Consider the following 14,948-nt stretch of genomic DNA (forward strand, 5'->3'; position numbering starts at 1 on the left):
CCTGATAACTCTAGCCACCTTTAATAAAAATTGGGTCATAGATTGTCCCAACAACACAAGGAACTTTGCAATTAGGTACTATTTCTGCACAAACACATGGAACAATAATAGCAATTCTCTGACCAGTGGTTTCCAAAACCCCAGAAAAAGTCCAAATGGTGTACAAAATACAAAAATGGTGTACAAAAATACAAAAAGTTTTTCCTCTCATAATACATAGAAAAAAGTGAAAGCAAGTTATTTCCCTTTCGGAGTTAATAAAAAATATATAGTTATACATCGGGTGTTTTCAAAAGGGTGTGGCAGGGGAATTTGGTATGCTTTTCTTTCCCCTCCTTCCTCTCTTTGTTGTTAGAAATTCATTCTTCATTTGGTATCATTAAATGCAGGATGGTATAAATTCTACTGTCTGTCTGTCTGTCTGTCTGTCTGTCTCTCATCTATCTATCTGTCTACCTATCTACCTATCTACCTACCTACCTCAGGCACATGAACATAAGAGTAGACACTAGAAGCCACAACCCTTTCTGGCTTGCTCAGGCAGTTATACTGTTTCCATAGTAACCTCTATACTTGGCAAGGAGCCAGAATATTATTACAACTTGCCAAGGTAGAAAAAAAATAAAAGGGGGATGGATAAAGAGGGAAGAATGAGGGCAAACAGCTAAGTATTTTCAATGTCTTTGGTGTTAGCAAATTGATTTGAGATCTGGACATTTTCTGGGGTTGGATGACTTAATAGTGTCAAATGAAAATGAAGAAAGCCCCCTATTTAAGAACATATATTGTGTGGATTTCCAATCACTGTCTTTCACGAAACAACGGGGGGGGGGGTGTCGATTTATTATTTTTGTGGATGCAAAAAAAGCTCTTGGAAATGAGTAATTATGGAAGCATGAGGAAGTATAGGGAGTAATGATGGAAGCATAGGGAGGAAGCAAGTCTCAAAGGCAGGATTATTAGAAAAAAAAACAAATTCAGACAGATGTAACCCTATTAAGACAGGGAAGAAGTATTTGGATTTGTTTTGACAGGAAAATATCCACATACGGTCAAGCTGCCTCCCAATTCTTCAATGAGAAAAACTTTTGCTTTAAAAAAAAAAATCAAACACATAAAAAAAACCATTCCCCCAGTATCTCCTATGAGATTATTGTCATTGGTTTCTTTCAACTGTCAAGCTAGAGCCAAGGTAATGCAGTGGTTAGAGTGCAGTACTGCAGCTACTTCACCTGACTGCTAGTTCAGCAGATCAGCGGATCAAATCTCACTGGCTCAAGATTGACTCAGTCTTCCATCCTTCCGAGGTGGGTAAAATGAGGACCCAGATTGTTAGGGGGCAATATGCTATTTAGTATACTGTCTTTGGTGTAAACAGCCCAGAGTCCTCGGAGAGTGGGTGGCATAGAAATATGACTAATAAATAAATAAATTAGCCTAAATGTACATTTTCTTTTGGAAAAACTGATATCCTCACTAGCAACTATAGCAATCCAACTACACTTGTGCCAAAATAATTGTAATAAGGTACATAAAAGATGATTCCCCCTCCATCCCAACAAGTATAAACAGTTAAGTATCGTAACATTTACTCTGGTGCTTCGGTCAAAAAAATACTCTTCTTCTCATATCTCATCCTTTGTCAATAATTAAAATTGCAAAAACTAATCTTTCAGCTCTAATCAGCAAACGTTTATTAAGCTCTTCCAGAAATAGTACCGGCAGTCCTAGACTTATGACTACAATTGAACTCAAATTTTTGTTGTTAAGAATTTGTTAAGTGAGTTTTGCCCCATTTTACAATCTTTCTTGCCACAGTTATTAAGTGAATCATTGTAATTGATAAGTTACCATAGTAACATGGTTGTTAAGTGAATCTGGCTTCTCCATTGACTTTGCTTGTTGGAAGGTTGCAAAAGGGATCACATGACCTTGTGACACAGCAATGATCATAAGCAGGGATGAAATCTAAATTTTTTTGCTACCGGTTCTGTGGGTGTGGCTTAATTAGTGGGCGTGGCTTGGTGGTAAGGTGACTGGGAGTGTGTGGCTTGTTGGTAAGGTGGACGTGGCCAAGTCAATGTCACTTCTTTGCTCTTTTTTAACCTACAAAATACAACACAACACAACTGGCTCACCCACAATATAACAGCAGCTGTGCTAGACCCAAAATGGCCCCTGTAACAAGCAGGAACCTCACACAGCCACAAAAAGCCCCCAAAAAACAACTTTCACACTTTACACACACAAAATTCCACATACAGCTTTGTGAGATTTTGTGTGTTTGTGTAGTTAGAGTGAAACACCACAAAAACACACTAAATCTCAGAAAGCTGAACAGATATTATTTTAATTTAATTTATTTTTATTTTTATATAAAAGCATCTAAATTTAAAACTTCCTAAACTTTAAATGGCTAGGTCAAAAAAAAGAACAACTAAAAAAAAACCCAATTAACTATTTTTTTTAAAGCTCCCAAAGGAGAAAAAAACTTACCCAATAGAACAGGGGTCTCCAACCTTGGCAACTTTAAGACTTGTAGACTTCAACTCCCAGAATTCCTCAGTCAGCTTTGCTTTGCTGGCTGAAGAATTCTGGAAGTTGAAGTCCACAACTCCCTGCCTGCTTGATTGCAGGCAGGGAGATTCAGTTGCTTGCTGATGCAATTGATTGCAGGGATTACAACAAGGCATTGCGACCAGCAGCTAAGGTAAGCAAGCTGAGGGGGGGAGGGGGAGGGATAGTCAGAGCCATTTAAAAGGAAAAAAGTTTTTTTCTTTTACATGGCTCTGGCAATCCAAGCTGAGTTGCCTGATTAGCAGGCAACTCAGCTGGGATCGTCAGAGCTTGGTTGCTCAGAGCCATTTAAAAGAAAAAAATGGCTCTGATGATCACACAGCTCAGCTGGGCATGAGGGGCGGGGGCAGGGATTTTTGCTACTGGTTCTCCAAATTGCCCACCACCATCGCTACTTACTCGCCCGAGCCAGTCCGAACCAGGAGCGTTTCACCCCTGGTCATAAGTATGAGTCTGTTGCCAAGAATCTGAATTTCGATCATATGATCATGGGGTCAAAGGTCATAACTATGAAAAATAATCATAATCCATTTTTTCAGTGCCTTTGTAACTTTGAACACTAAATGAACTAAATGAACTGTTGTAAGTTGAGGACTACCCATGTTTATATTTTAGTGTTCATCAAAAAAAATTCCAAATGTATTGCTTTCCTTAGAAATAAAGCTAAAGAAATGATTCCCCAATTATAAACAGATCATTAAAGCCCAATCATTTTCTCTTTTACCACTATTCTTTTTCTTTATTTTTTATATTTTACATAGTTTGTAATCTTTAATAAAATTATTGCAGAAAAACATTTTTTAAAAAAACTAATGTTATATCACTTCAACGACGGCTAACGCTGTAAACCTCTAGTGAGGCTCTGAAGAATGGGAAGAGTTGAGGGTAAAAGGGAATGTCACCTTTCTCTTCTCACTGTTGTAGAGCTTCTTTTTTGAAAAATTGTGGATTTTCCAAAGGATAACATCAGTTTTTGGCTTCTGGGGTTTTTTTGGTCATGGCATCCTGGGAAATACCCAAACTCAAAAGAAATAGATTGTGCAAACTGTCTCTCTCTCTCCCTGCATCTGTTCCTCATTCCCTTACTTGAAATAGCCATGCAAGGGGACAATATTGTGGCCTTATGTAAGAAATGCATGGGAGTGAAAATATTGGCAGCAAATGATCAGAAGTGAGGGATGATCTTGGAGTTTGTGCTTCCAAGGCCATTTTTGGGAGTGATGAAACTGATGTTACAGATATAAGGGATGTCCAGTCATGGAATGAAGCAAAATATCTTTCCAATAGAAGAAGCCAAAAGTCTATTATACCATTACTCCCACTCTTTCCTTTGTCTCATTTTCTTTAGAGCAGTGTTTTTCAACCTCAAGAGCATGCTGGCTGGGGATTCTTAACATCAACATTTAAGATGTTGGCATTTTGCTTTCAGATGATGTCGCATTTACTGGCTAGTGAAAGAAGGTGATCTGGTTTCTATAGTTATGTATCTGATCCTGGTGGCCCACTGCCAATGCCAAAAGAGAATTATTAATGCTTATATTTTACATTTTGGGGAAAGGGAAAATATGAAGGCTGCTCCCCTCTATCAATTCCCATCAGAAAGGACCTGAATGACCAGGCTATTTCCTAAACCCTGATACATTTGTAGTTAGGGAATGGGCTTTCAATTCAAAGCATGTGGTTTGAATGCCAATTCTAACTTTTTCCTTTCTTAAAATAAAAATTAAACATTGAAAATGAACCAAAAGAGCAACCTGTGGGCAAGCTGGTTTTAATAAAATCCTGATGCCCAAAGCTCAGAATCTCGTTCACAGCACCCAGAATACTTTTAAATTTCTCCCTCTAAAAAACAACCAGTGAGGGTCACTGAATTGCTCCTGATTTCTTCCTCCACATATAGCACACATATAAACATATAATCACTTTTTTCCATAACAAATTCATTCTTATTTAACATTTACTATCCAAAAGCACATGGTTGTTCACAATAAAAATAAATCATGCAAAAAATAAAAAGTAACAACTTTTCCATATGATAGAAGCACAACCATTCCATATATTACTCTATATTCATTACTCTATATTCAGCTGTGCATTTTCTTTTCCTTTATTACTAGTGACTCTAAGCAAAAATATTTCAAAATTATGTTTTAGAAAACAAAAGTACTATAAACAGAATTTATTCCATATTATGCCACTTAGGAACAAGTCACCCGCTCATATCTGAGATTAAAATCTCAGAGGATATCCGATTTCTCCCATGTTTTAAAGATTAGCATAGTTTTGGAACTTTAATTGTTACAATCAAATTGTTTAACAATCAAAATTTTAATTGCAAATTAAGCAGTATAAGACCAAAGACAAATCAGCATGTAAGTACCTTGATCTTTCTTTTCCTGTACCTCATTTGAAGAAAAGAAGCAATAGAAGAAAGGAAAAATTTACAGTTCAGAGGGAAATCATTGGGGCTTATATTTTATTAATAAAAGTCATAGCAATAGATTATAAATCAAAGAATTATTGTATCTTTAAATTGGATCTTCTGCATTTGCTCTATTTATCATTGCCAGGGAAAGTATAAACTATATTGCTATGATACATAGGAGAATATTCTAAAGATATTAAACTAACCTGCAATCTTAAATGAACCAGTTCACAATTTTTTAGCAATCTAATAAAAGTTAATTTGATTCTTCAAACTTTAAAAAATTATTAATGGTAAGATTAAACCTATAAGTTAATTCTAAAAAATCCAATTTTATTTTAAAAGACATCCATGGCAGTCAAGGTTTGCAAAAGTGCCTTTGAATTTAAACATTGTGTTACCTCTATGGATATACTTTTGATAAAATTATTAAATTTGCATTTTCTTCAGTTAGTTCCAAGCATCATTAATATCTCTGGGAAAGGCAGCAGAAGGTTATAGACCCAAGACCTCTAGGGAGTTTTATGATAAAGCAGAGATTTAAGGTTGGTTTCCTGTCCCCAGCACAATTATTTATGTATGATGTATCTGCCTTGAAAATAGCCCACATTGAACTGTGCAACACAGTTAAACTTCGAGTTGACCTCAGAAAATATTTTATAATATTTTATACTATGTCAAAAAATGCTTTGTAATAATTTTTATGTTATAAAATGTTTGTTAAAATTTGCCAAATTTCAATTCCATGGGAGACATGGATACTGGATTTTGAACACATTCTGTAAATTAGCCCTTTTGAGATATCTTGATTCAAAAATGGTTGCCCTATGAGGCACTGTTTCAGTCAGCTAAGGATTACAGACATGGAAGTTTCAGCAATATATAGATACATGGTGATACATGGATGCAAAGTTTTATATCCTGCATCCCAGTGTTTGGGATACATAATCACAATATTTGCATTCTGATGACCTACAAATGCTCATTTAGCACATATTTTTAGCCAGCATGTTATGCAAATCTAATCCATATCATTAATTGATGGTTCAGTCTGTTAAATAGGTTTGTATTTTTAAAAGGCCTTATAAACGTTTTTTTTTAAATCCCCAAAACTGCAATACATGAAATGGTTTAAACTAAAGTTTTCATCAGTTGCTAGGAGTTGTAGCCCTAGGCAATAAACTAATGAAAATTGCTATAAAGAACCCTCAATCAAGGAATAACATAAAGAAAGGTATGCAGAAAAAAATGAAGGATTTGACCAAGTAAAGGATAGAAGAACAGTATAGATGGATTACTACATAGATTAAAATAGGAAGATGTCTCACAAAAGCTTTGCTAGAAATTGTAAGAATCACTTTTCCTCCCATAAATGCCTAAATTAGAAAATAAAGATTTCCTATATCCTCAGCTTATCAATTTTATATAGTTTTCAAATATACTTCAACCAACTCAGGCCCAACTTTCAGGCCACAATTGAAGAGATCAAACAATTTCCCCCTCTAGACATAGTAATGACCTGTAAGGAGGAGTCCATACCCCCCCCCCACCAAAGTTCTTTCTTGCAAGGAAGTCCCACTCAGCAGTCCCCTTGACTTCCCTTTACTGTTTACTTCTGAATGAGCATGCCTAAAATTATCCTGCCTCTAAACCTAGTGGATAAATGTTTTGGCTAATAAAGAGGCCTGAAAAGAGCTTGGAATTGTGACCACCACCTTTAGCATTTGCCAGTCACAAAATTTTATCTTTAAAGAACAAAATCACAGCTATAGGCTGCACTCCCATCCAGGCAATCAAAGAAAGCCAGGATACACTTCTTCCTTCCTAGAAAACTCCTAATTAGGCAGGAAAAAAAACCAGGCCAGGGGTTTGAGCACAATACACACAATACTTAAGGGGCAATTTAATGAAAGTCTACTCAGAGGCAAGTGGTCCTTTGATCTCAAAGCAGTCTCCAAAGAGGCATGGGTAGGAAGGAAACCATAGAAAAGGACAGCTCTTTCTTTGTGCCTTTTAAGCACAGTTTGAAAGTATGCTTCAAATATGAAATATTTTAGATATTGGCAGATGATGAAATGAATATGGGTACTATACTACAATCATTCCCCCTTTGAATCAATAGTACCCTTATGGCAGAAAGTCATGGGGTCTTAGAGGTTAGAAAAGCGGATGGGTTCAAAACCAGTCCCAGGCTTGGTCTAGGAAACTGCAGGCTATTAGAAGTGCTACTGCTCAGAGCATGCTTGTTTTCCAGAAACATAGGTTCATCTCGTTATTTTTGCTTCTAGTATTTACTAAGCATATTGCTGGTAGGTTGAGCTGAAAAAGAGTGACTGGCACTCCGTTGGTTGAGGGTAGACCAAAACCTGGGTTTCCCCATCTTAGACTAATATCTTGACTTCTTCCCCACACAGGGACTGATTGCAGTACAGTACCTGTATTCATATTCATTTCATCATCATGCAAAATCTAAAATACTTCATTCTTAAAGCATTATTTCAAACTGTGCTTAATTCCTTATTAAAAAATCAATCATTTTGGGATCTAAAATTATTTTTCTACAGCAGAATGGTACTTACTTGATTGATACTCTGCTTCCAGTAACCTTTCTTCTATTTTATTTCACAAGAACAACCTTGTGAGATAGGTTGGGTTGAAAAAGAGTGACTGACACACACACACACATATCCCGCTGAGAGTAGAGCAAAACTTGGATTTCCCCATCCTAGAGCAACATCTTGACCTCTTCCCCACACAAGGATTCTCTCCCTGCTTTGAACTCACTGGGGTTTACTCATAGGTAAGGATATTAATTTCCAGGATTAATGTAAAATCAGTACAATTTTTGTTTAACCTACATATTTTGCAAATATAATCAATTGATCTTAATTGCTGTTCTGGAATAACCACTGAAGTGGGATAGAACTTTTTACAGAAAATACATAGAAAATAAATATTACAAATTTAGATTTTAAGACTGAGGGAGAAATAGCCCAATATTGAAAACAGAGTTAAATTTAAATTTTAGATAGGTGGGCAGGGGACTAGAAAGTGACAAAGTATTTTGGGTCAGTCAGCCAGGAGCTTACCCTGCACATCTGTTTTGAAAAAGACATAGTCCTCCCTCTGCTCCTACAAAGGATTTTGACTGAGGCATTGATGTTATCTTTCTTGACGGGGTTAGATTTCCAATTAACAGAACCTTCCCATTGCCAGCTTGGAAAAAATTTCAAATTGATAAGATACAGAAAATATTTCTCTCAACCATGGGTTGGGGTTTGTTTGTTTTTTTTGTTTTGTTTTTTGTTTTTGGAAAACAGACCCTTTCCCATTCTCCCAGCTACTATAAGCTATCATCTATCTTCTACAAAGAAGAAAAAGCTAATTTAACACCAGAAATAACAACATCCTGGGCTCAAACAAAATGAAGAATGTTTCAGTTTTCAGGGGCTGACTCAAAGAATAATAAAGGCAGCTTTCTTTGCAAACCAACTGCACTAGAATTCATATGGAGATTCAACCCCATTCTTTGTGGATTAAACCAAATTTGAAGTGTCTTATCACACAAAATGTGCTCAGGATACAAGGATACCTGTTCTCATATCTTATTACTACTTGTTTAAAGTCACTTTTTTTCTTTTACTATTTACTTTTATTTATCTTTTACTATTCCATTTTTCCCAACATGCATGTGTACCTATGCATGCACATACATACATGCATGCACACACACACAAGCGCGCCCACCCACAACAGAGAAGTTCTATGTATATGTAAAACTAAGCTTTCCAGACTAGACTTCCAGGTTTGATGAAAAGGTTGTAATCCACCAAAGGTACATTAAGAGACAATTAATATTTTCAGGTTGCTACAAGATTATACCCATTATTAACATCCTGAAACTTTTCCCCAACCTGGAAGAAGTTTATTTGAAGAAGACAGATTAAGATTACTCTAACAAGCCAGCAAGCTCAGTAGGCAGCTGTGAATGATGTGCATGATAGTTCAACAATCTGGAAGGCTTGGACTGGGGAAGGTTTGTACCTACCCAGCCACAGCCAGCTTCTCAAGAAAATGAACTAAAGCTAACCTAGCATGCAGCTCATTGGTACCGCTTTACCTTCTTGGATTTAGTGTTATCTAGTTCTTGGTTCAATTTGTTTCTCCCACCAACACCTTGCCAAACCTTCGTTCTCATCTAAAAATTACAACTATAATTGTTCCATAAACTGCTTCAAAAAGCCTCCTTAAATATGCAGCCAAATCCATACTTGCAAATAAATGCACATTGGATTTTTTCCCCTTCTGTCTGAAAAAACCAAAAGAAAATAAGAAAGTTGCTGTTACTGTTTCTCTATCTTGACCTTTTTACTCAGAAATAAACTCCCAGGGGCTGATTCGGAGTAGGTAAGAGATCGCAGCTGTGGTAATGGAAACAAGTGTAACTTGACCCTGTGGCCTGGAAGTGAAAAGCACCTCTCTTGTCTTTTTCCAACCAGAGGCAGGCTTGCTTCTTCTCGTTTCCAAACTGGCTGGAGATGGAGTTCCCTATCAAGTTAAAGGTGACTACCTGCAAGAAAGGAGGGCTTCAGAGATCCATTCCCGCCTTCTGGTGTTACATACTTCTTTTGTTGTTGGGTTTTAGTTTCACTGAAACGGATTAGTTAGGATCTAAGCTGTGGGACGCTCTGAACTGAGGGAAGTAATGTCAGAAGAATTTGTTTGGGTATCTCTGAGTTATGCTTCCCCTGCTCAAACATGCCAAGTTGGACTAAACAATGTATGTCCTCTTTCACAATCGAATGTGGGATGCCGAGATTCTCGCCCCCCCACCCCTTCCAGGAGAAAATGTTTTGTTAGAACAGAATTCAATCTAGAACCTTGGAAATGCCACCGAGAATTCGCAGAGTTCCCGGTTTGCATCACTTTCAGCACTCAGAAAGTGAAGAGATCTGCCCTGTTGGAAAGGCAGAGAATTTCCTTTCTCAGTACAATATTGTTGACAAGAAAGAAAAATGGCGGTGCTTCACAGTCCCCAGTTGTAGGTCATCAAACTTAATAGTTTCCATTCGCTTTTTAAAAAAAAATTGTAACCAAGTTCAGCACCGGCGAAAAAGCATTTGCTTTCGACCCAGTCAAGTCCGAGATCTCCAGCCCAAGATGGTGCATATTGTCTCCCACACAAACAAGCATACACTCCCCCATATACATCTCTCCGCAAGAGGAAAAGGGACGCCATCCTAGCACTGCATCCATTTTTTAAAAGACTCCATTGACTAAAAAGTAATTCGTTGGATTTATACGCTGGGAAGTCAGTGGTAGCAATTCCGAATTTAAATGGCATTGCCCTAACTCACCTGGAAAGCTGCCGGATTGAAAGGCGAAGTGCAGTCCTCAAAACCAGCAAACATACGACCCACTCCCGTCCCGTGGAAGCGAAAGTTTAAGTGGGTGAGTCGAGGAGGAGGAACCGCCTGGGCTGGTTCAGGGCCAAGGGGAGGCTGCAAAAAAAGTTGGCGCTCTCCAAACGTTTGGTCTTCTGCCTCTCTAGTCTTCACCAGGGAGGCGGAAGCGGCAGCCTAGCCTGTCTGAAGGCACCCGGCTGCTCGGCCCTGCCGCCTTGACAATGTGAACGTTTTTCAAAGAAGGGGAGAGACCTCAGGTCGCTGAGCCGCCTCTACCGGGAATTCCATTTGGTTGAAAAATCAATTTCCTCCAGCGGGGAAAAAAAGGATTTGGAAAAGAGCCTAAGACTGATTTTCTTCGGGGGAGAGGGGGTGGAGAGCCGGAGTTACTTACCAGAGTTCCGATTCCTGGAGCTTAGTGGGCGTTTCTCTGTAGAATTATGTACCTCCACGACAGGGACACGGCGGCGAGGGAGGGGGGGGGTGTCTGACGCCGAAATACCTCCCTCCAAGAGGCTGGCGGGTCCTTCTTTCTCAGGTACCCGGTCCCCAGTGACTTGCAGCCAAAAGGCGATTAGCGGAAACCCTTTGAGGAGGAGAAGGAGCAGCAGCTGTTCTTTCTCCCTGCGTGGGACTCATTGCCTGACCCCGAGTACCGCATTCCTTCTGCAACTCTAGTAAGCTTCCGATACCGAGTAGTGTGATGCTCATCCTCTCCTACTTCTAGAGCCCATCTCCTATAAGCTATTTCTCCCAGCCAAGTGGGGAATCTAGAATCAGGTCAGCCAACGTGTCAGGAGACGATTGACCCGCGGCTGGGATCAGGTCCGTCTAGCCTGGCCGCCGTGCCGGCTCCAATAATACGCGGCTAGGTGTATTGGCGGGAGAAGACTAAACGCTGAAGCATCTACTCTCATTGAGCCTCCCGTTCATCACTGTATGGACGGACCTCTCGATCTTGAAGCCCCTCATCCAGAGCATACATGATTACGATCTTTTCCGCAATATGTGCATTGCGCCATTTGAGAAATCAATCACCCGCCGCAAAGCCGCGGCTACGTTAGCCTCTACTTCATTTATTCTTCTGGAAGAATTCAATTCGGCATTCCCGAATCTGGTGCCTTCCAGTGGCCACGCAACCTTGGATTTATGCCCAACACAGCTGGAGGATATCAGATGGAAGAAAGCTGCTTTAAACAGCCTATTGTTTCCTAGAGAGCCCACATCCTGAGTGGACTTGACAGGTCGCTTCCTTAATCAAATGCTCCCCCATCAAACCCTAAACAACTTGTTCACCTCCCTGACCTATCCATTTCCATAAGGGTCGGTCTAGAATTCCAACCAATTCCACGACCCTGCTTTCTGAACGTGATGGGAGGGATAGTTCAAGTACCTGTAGAGGATGCCAGATTGGGGAAGGGTTGATGGAGATTTTTCGTCTCACGAAGTTCTCAGGAAGTTCCAGATCTAGAACTACCTCTTTCTCCATCCCCCCACCCCCCACCCTCCAAACCACTATACCAGGCAAACACTACTTACACGGTTACCACTGTGTGTGATTTTGTGTATGTGAGTATAGCTGAATCCATTTATGTTCACGGACTGTTTGGTCTTGTGGTGGAAGGGAGGGGGGAAACAGAGCAGGAGAAGAGGCACCCCAGTAACAAATGAATACATCATCTATCAATCTGGCGCACTAGCTCCTTCTATTTTTCTCCCTCAGCTGTCATACAGCAGGTTCAGTGGTGGAATCCAATCCAAGACCTGAGGAAAATCCCAAGAAACAGATACTTCACCTTAAAGGCAATACCAGCAGCAAAAAAAAAAAAAAACCAGGGTTAGGGCTGTTAAACAAACCTGTTCTTCAAGGCTGAAAAGACAGACTTGAGACAATATTGGGGGAATGGTAAAAAGACACACGAACATGGGTTCATCTTCATTAAGCACAGAACTTTGGACTGTGATTTATTTGTGGAAGCTGGAATTCTGGTGCTTTTTAAATTTCTAGAGAAACGGCTCTTTCTACAGAGAAGGATTTCTAAAAAGACTTTCTAGAAAATTCTTCCTTTCAAATTTAAGGCAAAAGACTAGCCGAAACTAGCCGATTGGCACCCCAGATTCAAGGACATTCACTCCAAGTGTATCCCCTCCTCCAAGTTAAGGCGAATATTTGAATGACGATGTTGCCGGCAGGTAATTCCTTGTTTAATTCTAAATTTAAAAACATCCCTTAACTTTTCAAAGAAAATGTGAAAGATGATAACCATTATTCTATCCATGGATATAAAAATGGGCGCCTATGCTTCCTTTCAATACGAGAGATACGGTTTCTTTGTTGAATTCTAGAAAACAAGATCTATTTCTACTCCTTAAGTTAACTTGTTGCAACAAACAAAATATCTGTTTTCTATAATAAAGCAGAAATTATCACTTTAGCCCCCCCCCCAAAAAAAAGGCTCGGAATCCAAGACAGGAAAGTGAATTTTGGGAGGAGGAATGAATAACCCACGTTCAGGAAGGTAAATTATTTCTGTTCCCACATCTCTGTTAATGTTACTTCTATTTCTCCTTCCGGAATTTCCCTGTGATGGGATTTACCGCGACTCGCATCCATTTCTGGCCTTGAGAGCGAGCGCGATTTTAGCCCAAACAACATCTGGAGAGAAGGGGGGGAGCGAGGGACAACAGCGGACGGCGCCCTTGAAAAATTTCCACTAAAGCCTCCCCCACTGAGCCAGATCTCTTTCATTCCTTCCAGCCGGTCTTTCAGGCAGGGACGCGGGGAGGGGGGCGTTTCTCTCTCTCGGTCCCTACTTTCCATCCTATCTTCAGCCGGCAAACCTCGCGACGGTAAAGGCCAGCCCGCTGCCTTCTCCCGCTTCTTTCACGCGTCTTCCCCATAAAATCCCCAGGAAGTTTCCTTCATCCCCCATTTACTACCACCCCGAAAAGCGTGTTCCCACGTGATTTAGGAATGACAGACACACACCCCTTTCTCGCTCCAGTCTAGATTTTCCAGATCAGACTTTAACTCGCTGCGGCCCGAGGCGAAGGAAAGAAAGACAGGCAGGCAGGCATATCACAAAATCTCTCTGCTTCAATCCAAAGCGAAATATTATATTCTTCCTTCTCTCTTCCTTCCCCAATTTTCTCGACGTAATGCGCCATATTGTGGTTGTAGCCCCCCCCTCCCATTTATCAAATCCAACCCACCCTGGCAATTCCAAGAGCTGCGGACTACACGCTACGCCAGCTGTTCAGGTGCTTTAATAATAATAATAATAGTAATCTGGAAGGCACGAGTTTTGGAAATCAGTCTTTTTAAAGAGTTGATAACATTTCCCCTTATTCCCCCCTCCTCGCAAATAAACGCGCGCGCATAGACACACAGACAGACAGACAGACGTCACTCGGGCCTAAGACAAACTGCGCGCATACTTGCTCGCCTGACATTTGGATCTCGCAAACTGCCCCTCTCTTCTTGCGAGAGAGGAGAGATGCCCGGCCGAGCCTCTGATTCCAGTTTGCCGACTACAGGCTCCTGCCTGTCAAGGCTTAGTCCCAGTCCAATGGGCTTTCTAGCCCCCACTTCTCTGTTCCGCTCTGTAGTAAGCGAGCTCAGTTCCAGCCGCTCCGGCTCTTGGCGAAAAGGACCCTCGAGTTCAAAGGCTCTGAAAGCCCCCGGCTGCTGCCCAAAGGCACCAGCCAAAGAGAACCGGAGCTGCCGCCCTGCGCCCTAGCTGCAAAGCCAGGCGGGGGAGGGCGGCGAGGGGATGGGGCTCCTATGATTCCAAGATCAGGAAATCCGAAGAGGCTACTTTGGAAAATCTTCCGCAGCATCCCTCCCAGCAGCGAATAAGCCCCCCCGCCGACAACCACCACCGCCACAACAAAGAAAGCTGAGAAGGGCTGACAAATTTCGAGAGAGAGAGAGAGAGAGAGAGAGAGAGGGAGATCGGCCATTTTGAAAGGAACACCGAGAAGTGAGGAGGGGGGAAAGGAAGAAAACGGCGAAGAGGAGCGACGGAGTGACAAAGAGAGAAGCGAAGGGGAAGAGGAAGGGCACCGCCCGGGGCCACTGAAAGCTCTCTCGGGTGAAAGTGGGATTGGTTTGGGAGCGGAAAGTATTCAAGCCTTACCTGACCGCGGATCCTTCCTAGGGGCGCACCGAAGCAGCAAAATACGGGACGGAAGAAAGGAGAGCGAGTGGTGGGAAAACACACCCCTCGTCCCGTTTATACAGCTCACTCTCCAATTTAAATATATGCATATGTATATAACAGACTCCAAGCAGAGCTTCTGCGGCTGAACTACCGTACGAGAGAGAGAGAGAGAGAAAGAGAGGGCAGGGAAATCAACAAAAGGGCCCTCCCCCCGTCCTCTGGACAGCAAGCCCCGCCCCCTTTGCAGCCACGTGATTCCATTCCTTAGGGTGTTTGCAGAAGAGCCAAGTCCCTTTAAAAAAAAACAATAAATAGAAGCGGCGGCGAACGGCAGGAGAGGAATCCACGGGTCTCCTCTGTCTCTCCGCCTCCAGGCAA

At 41.0% G+C, this 14,948-nt stretch overlaps 1 protein-coding gene across 7 annotated transcripts in view; it reads right to left on the reverse strand.

Moving 5' to 3' along the window:
- Positions 1–14,948, reverse strand: part of PCGF2 (polycomb group ring finger 2) — a 57,118-nt gene extending 42,170 nt beyond the window's left edge. For 2 of the 7 annotated variants that reach the window (XM_034416232.3, XM_087894015.1), the window contains exon 1: positions 14,547–14,813. Coding sequence is in view for 4 of the 7 variants with exons in the window: in XM_034416230.3 (XP_034272121.1) it covers positions 10,360–10,413 (54 nt within the window). In the remaining 3 variants the exon portion in view is untranslated. Of the gene's footprint in view, positions 1–10,359; positions 10,738–13,845; positions 13,957–14,546 lie in introns of those variants that run through there. The other 5 variants (XM_034416230.3, XM_034416233.3, XM_034416231.3 and 2 more) reach the window with 4 other exon arrangements.

The sequence above is a fragment of the Pantherophis guttatus genome, chromosome 4 (genome assembly GCF_059756535.1).
Source record: "Pantherophis guttatus breed Tessera chromosome 4, ASM5975653v1, whole genome shotgun sequence".
Taxonomy (NCBI): domain Eukaryota; kingdom Metazoa; phylum Chordata; class Lepidosauria; order Squamata; family Colubridae; genus Pantherophis; species Pantherophis guttatus.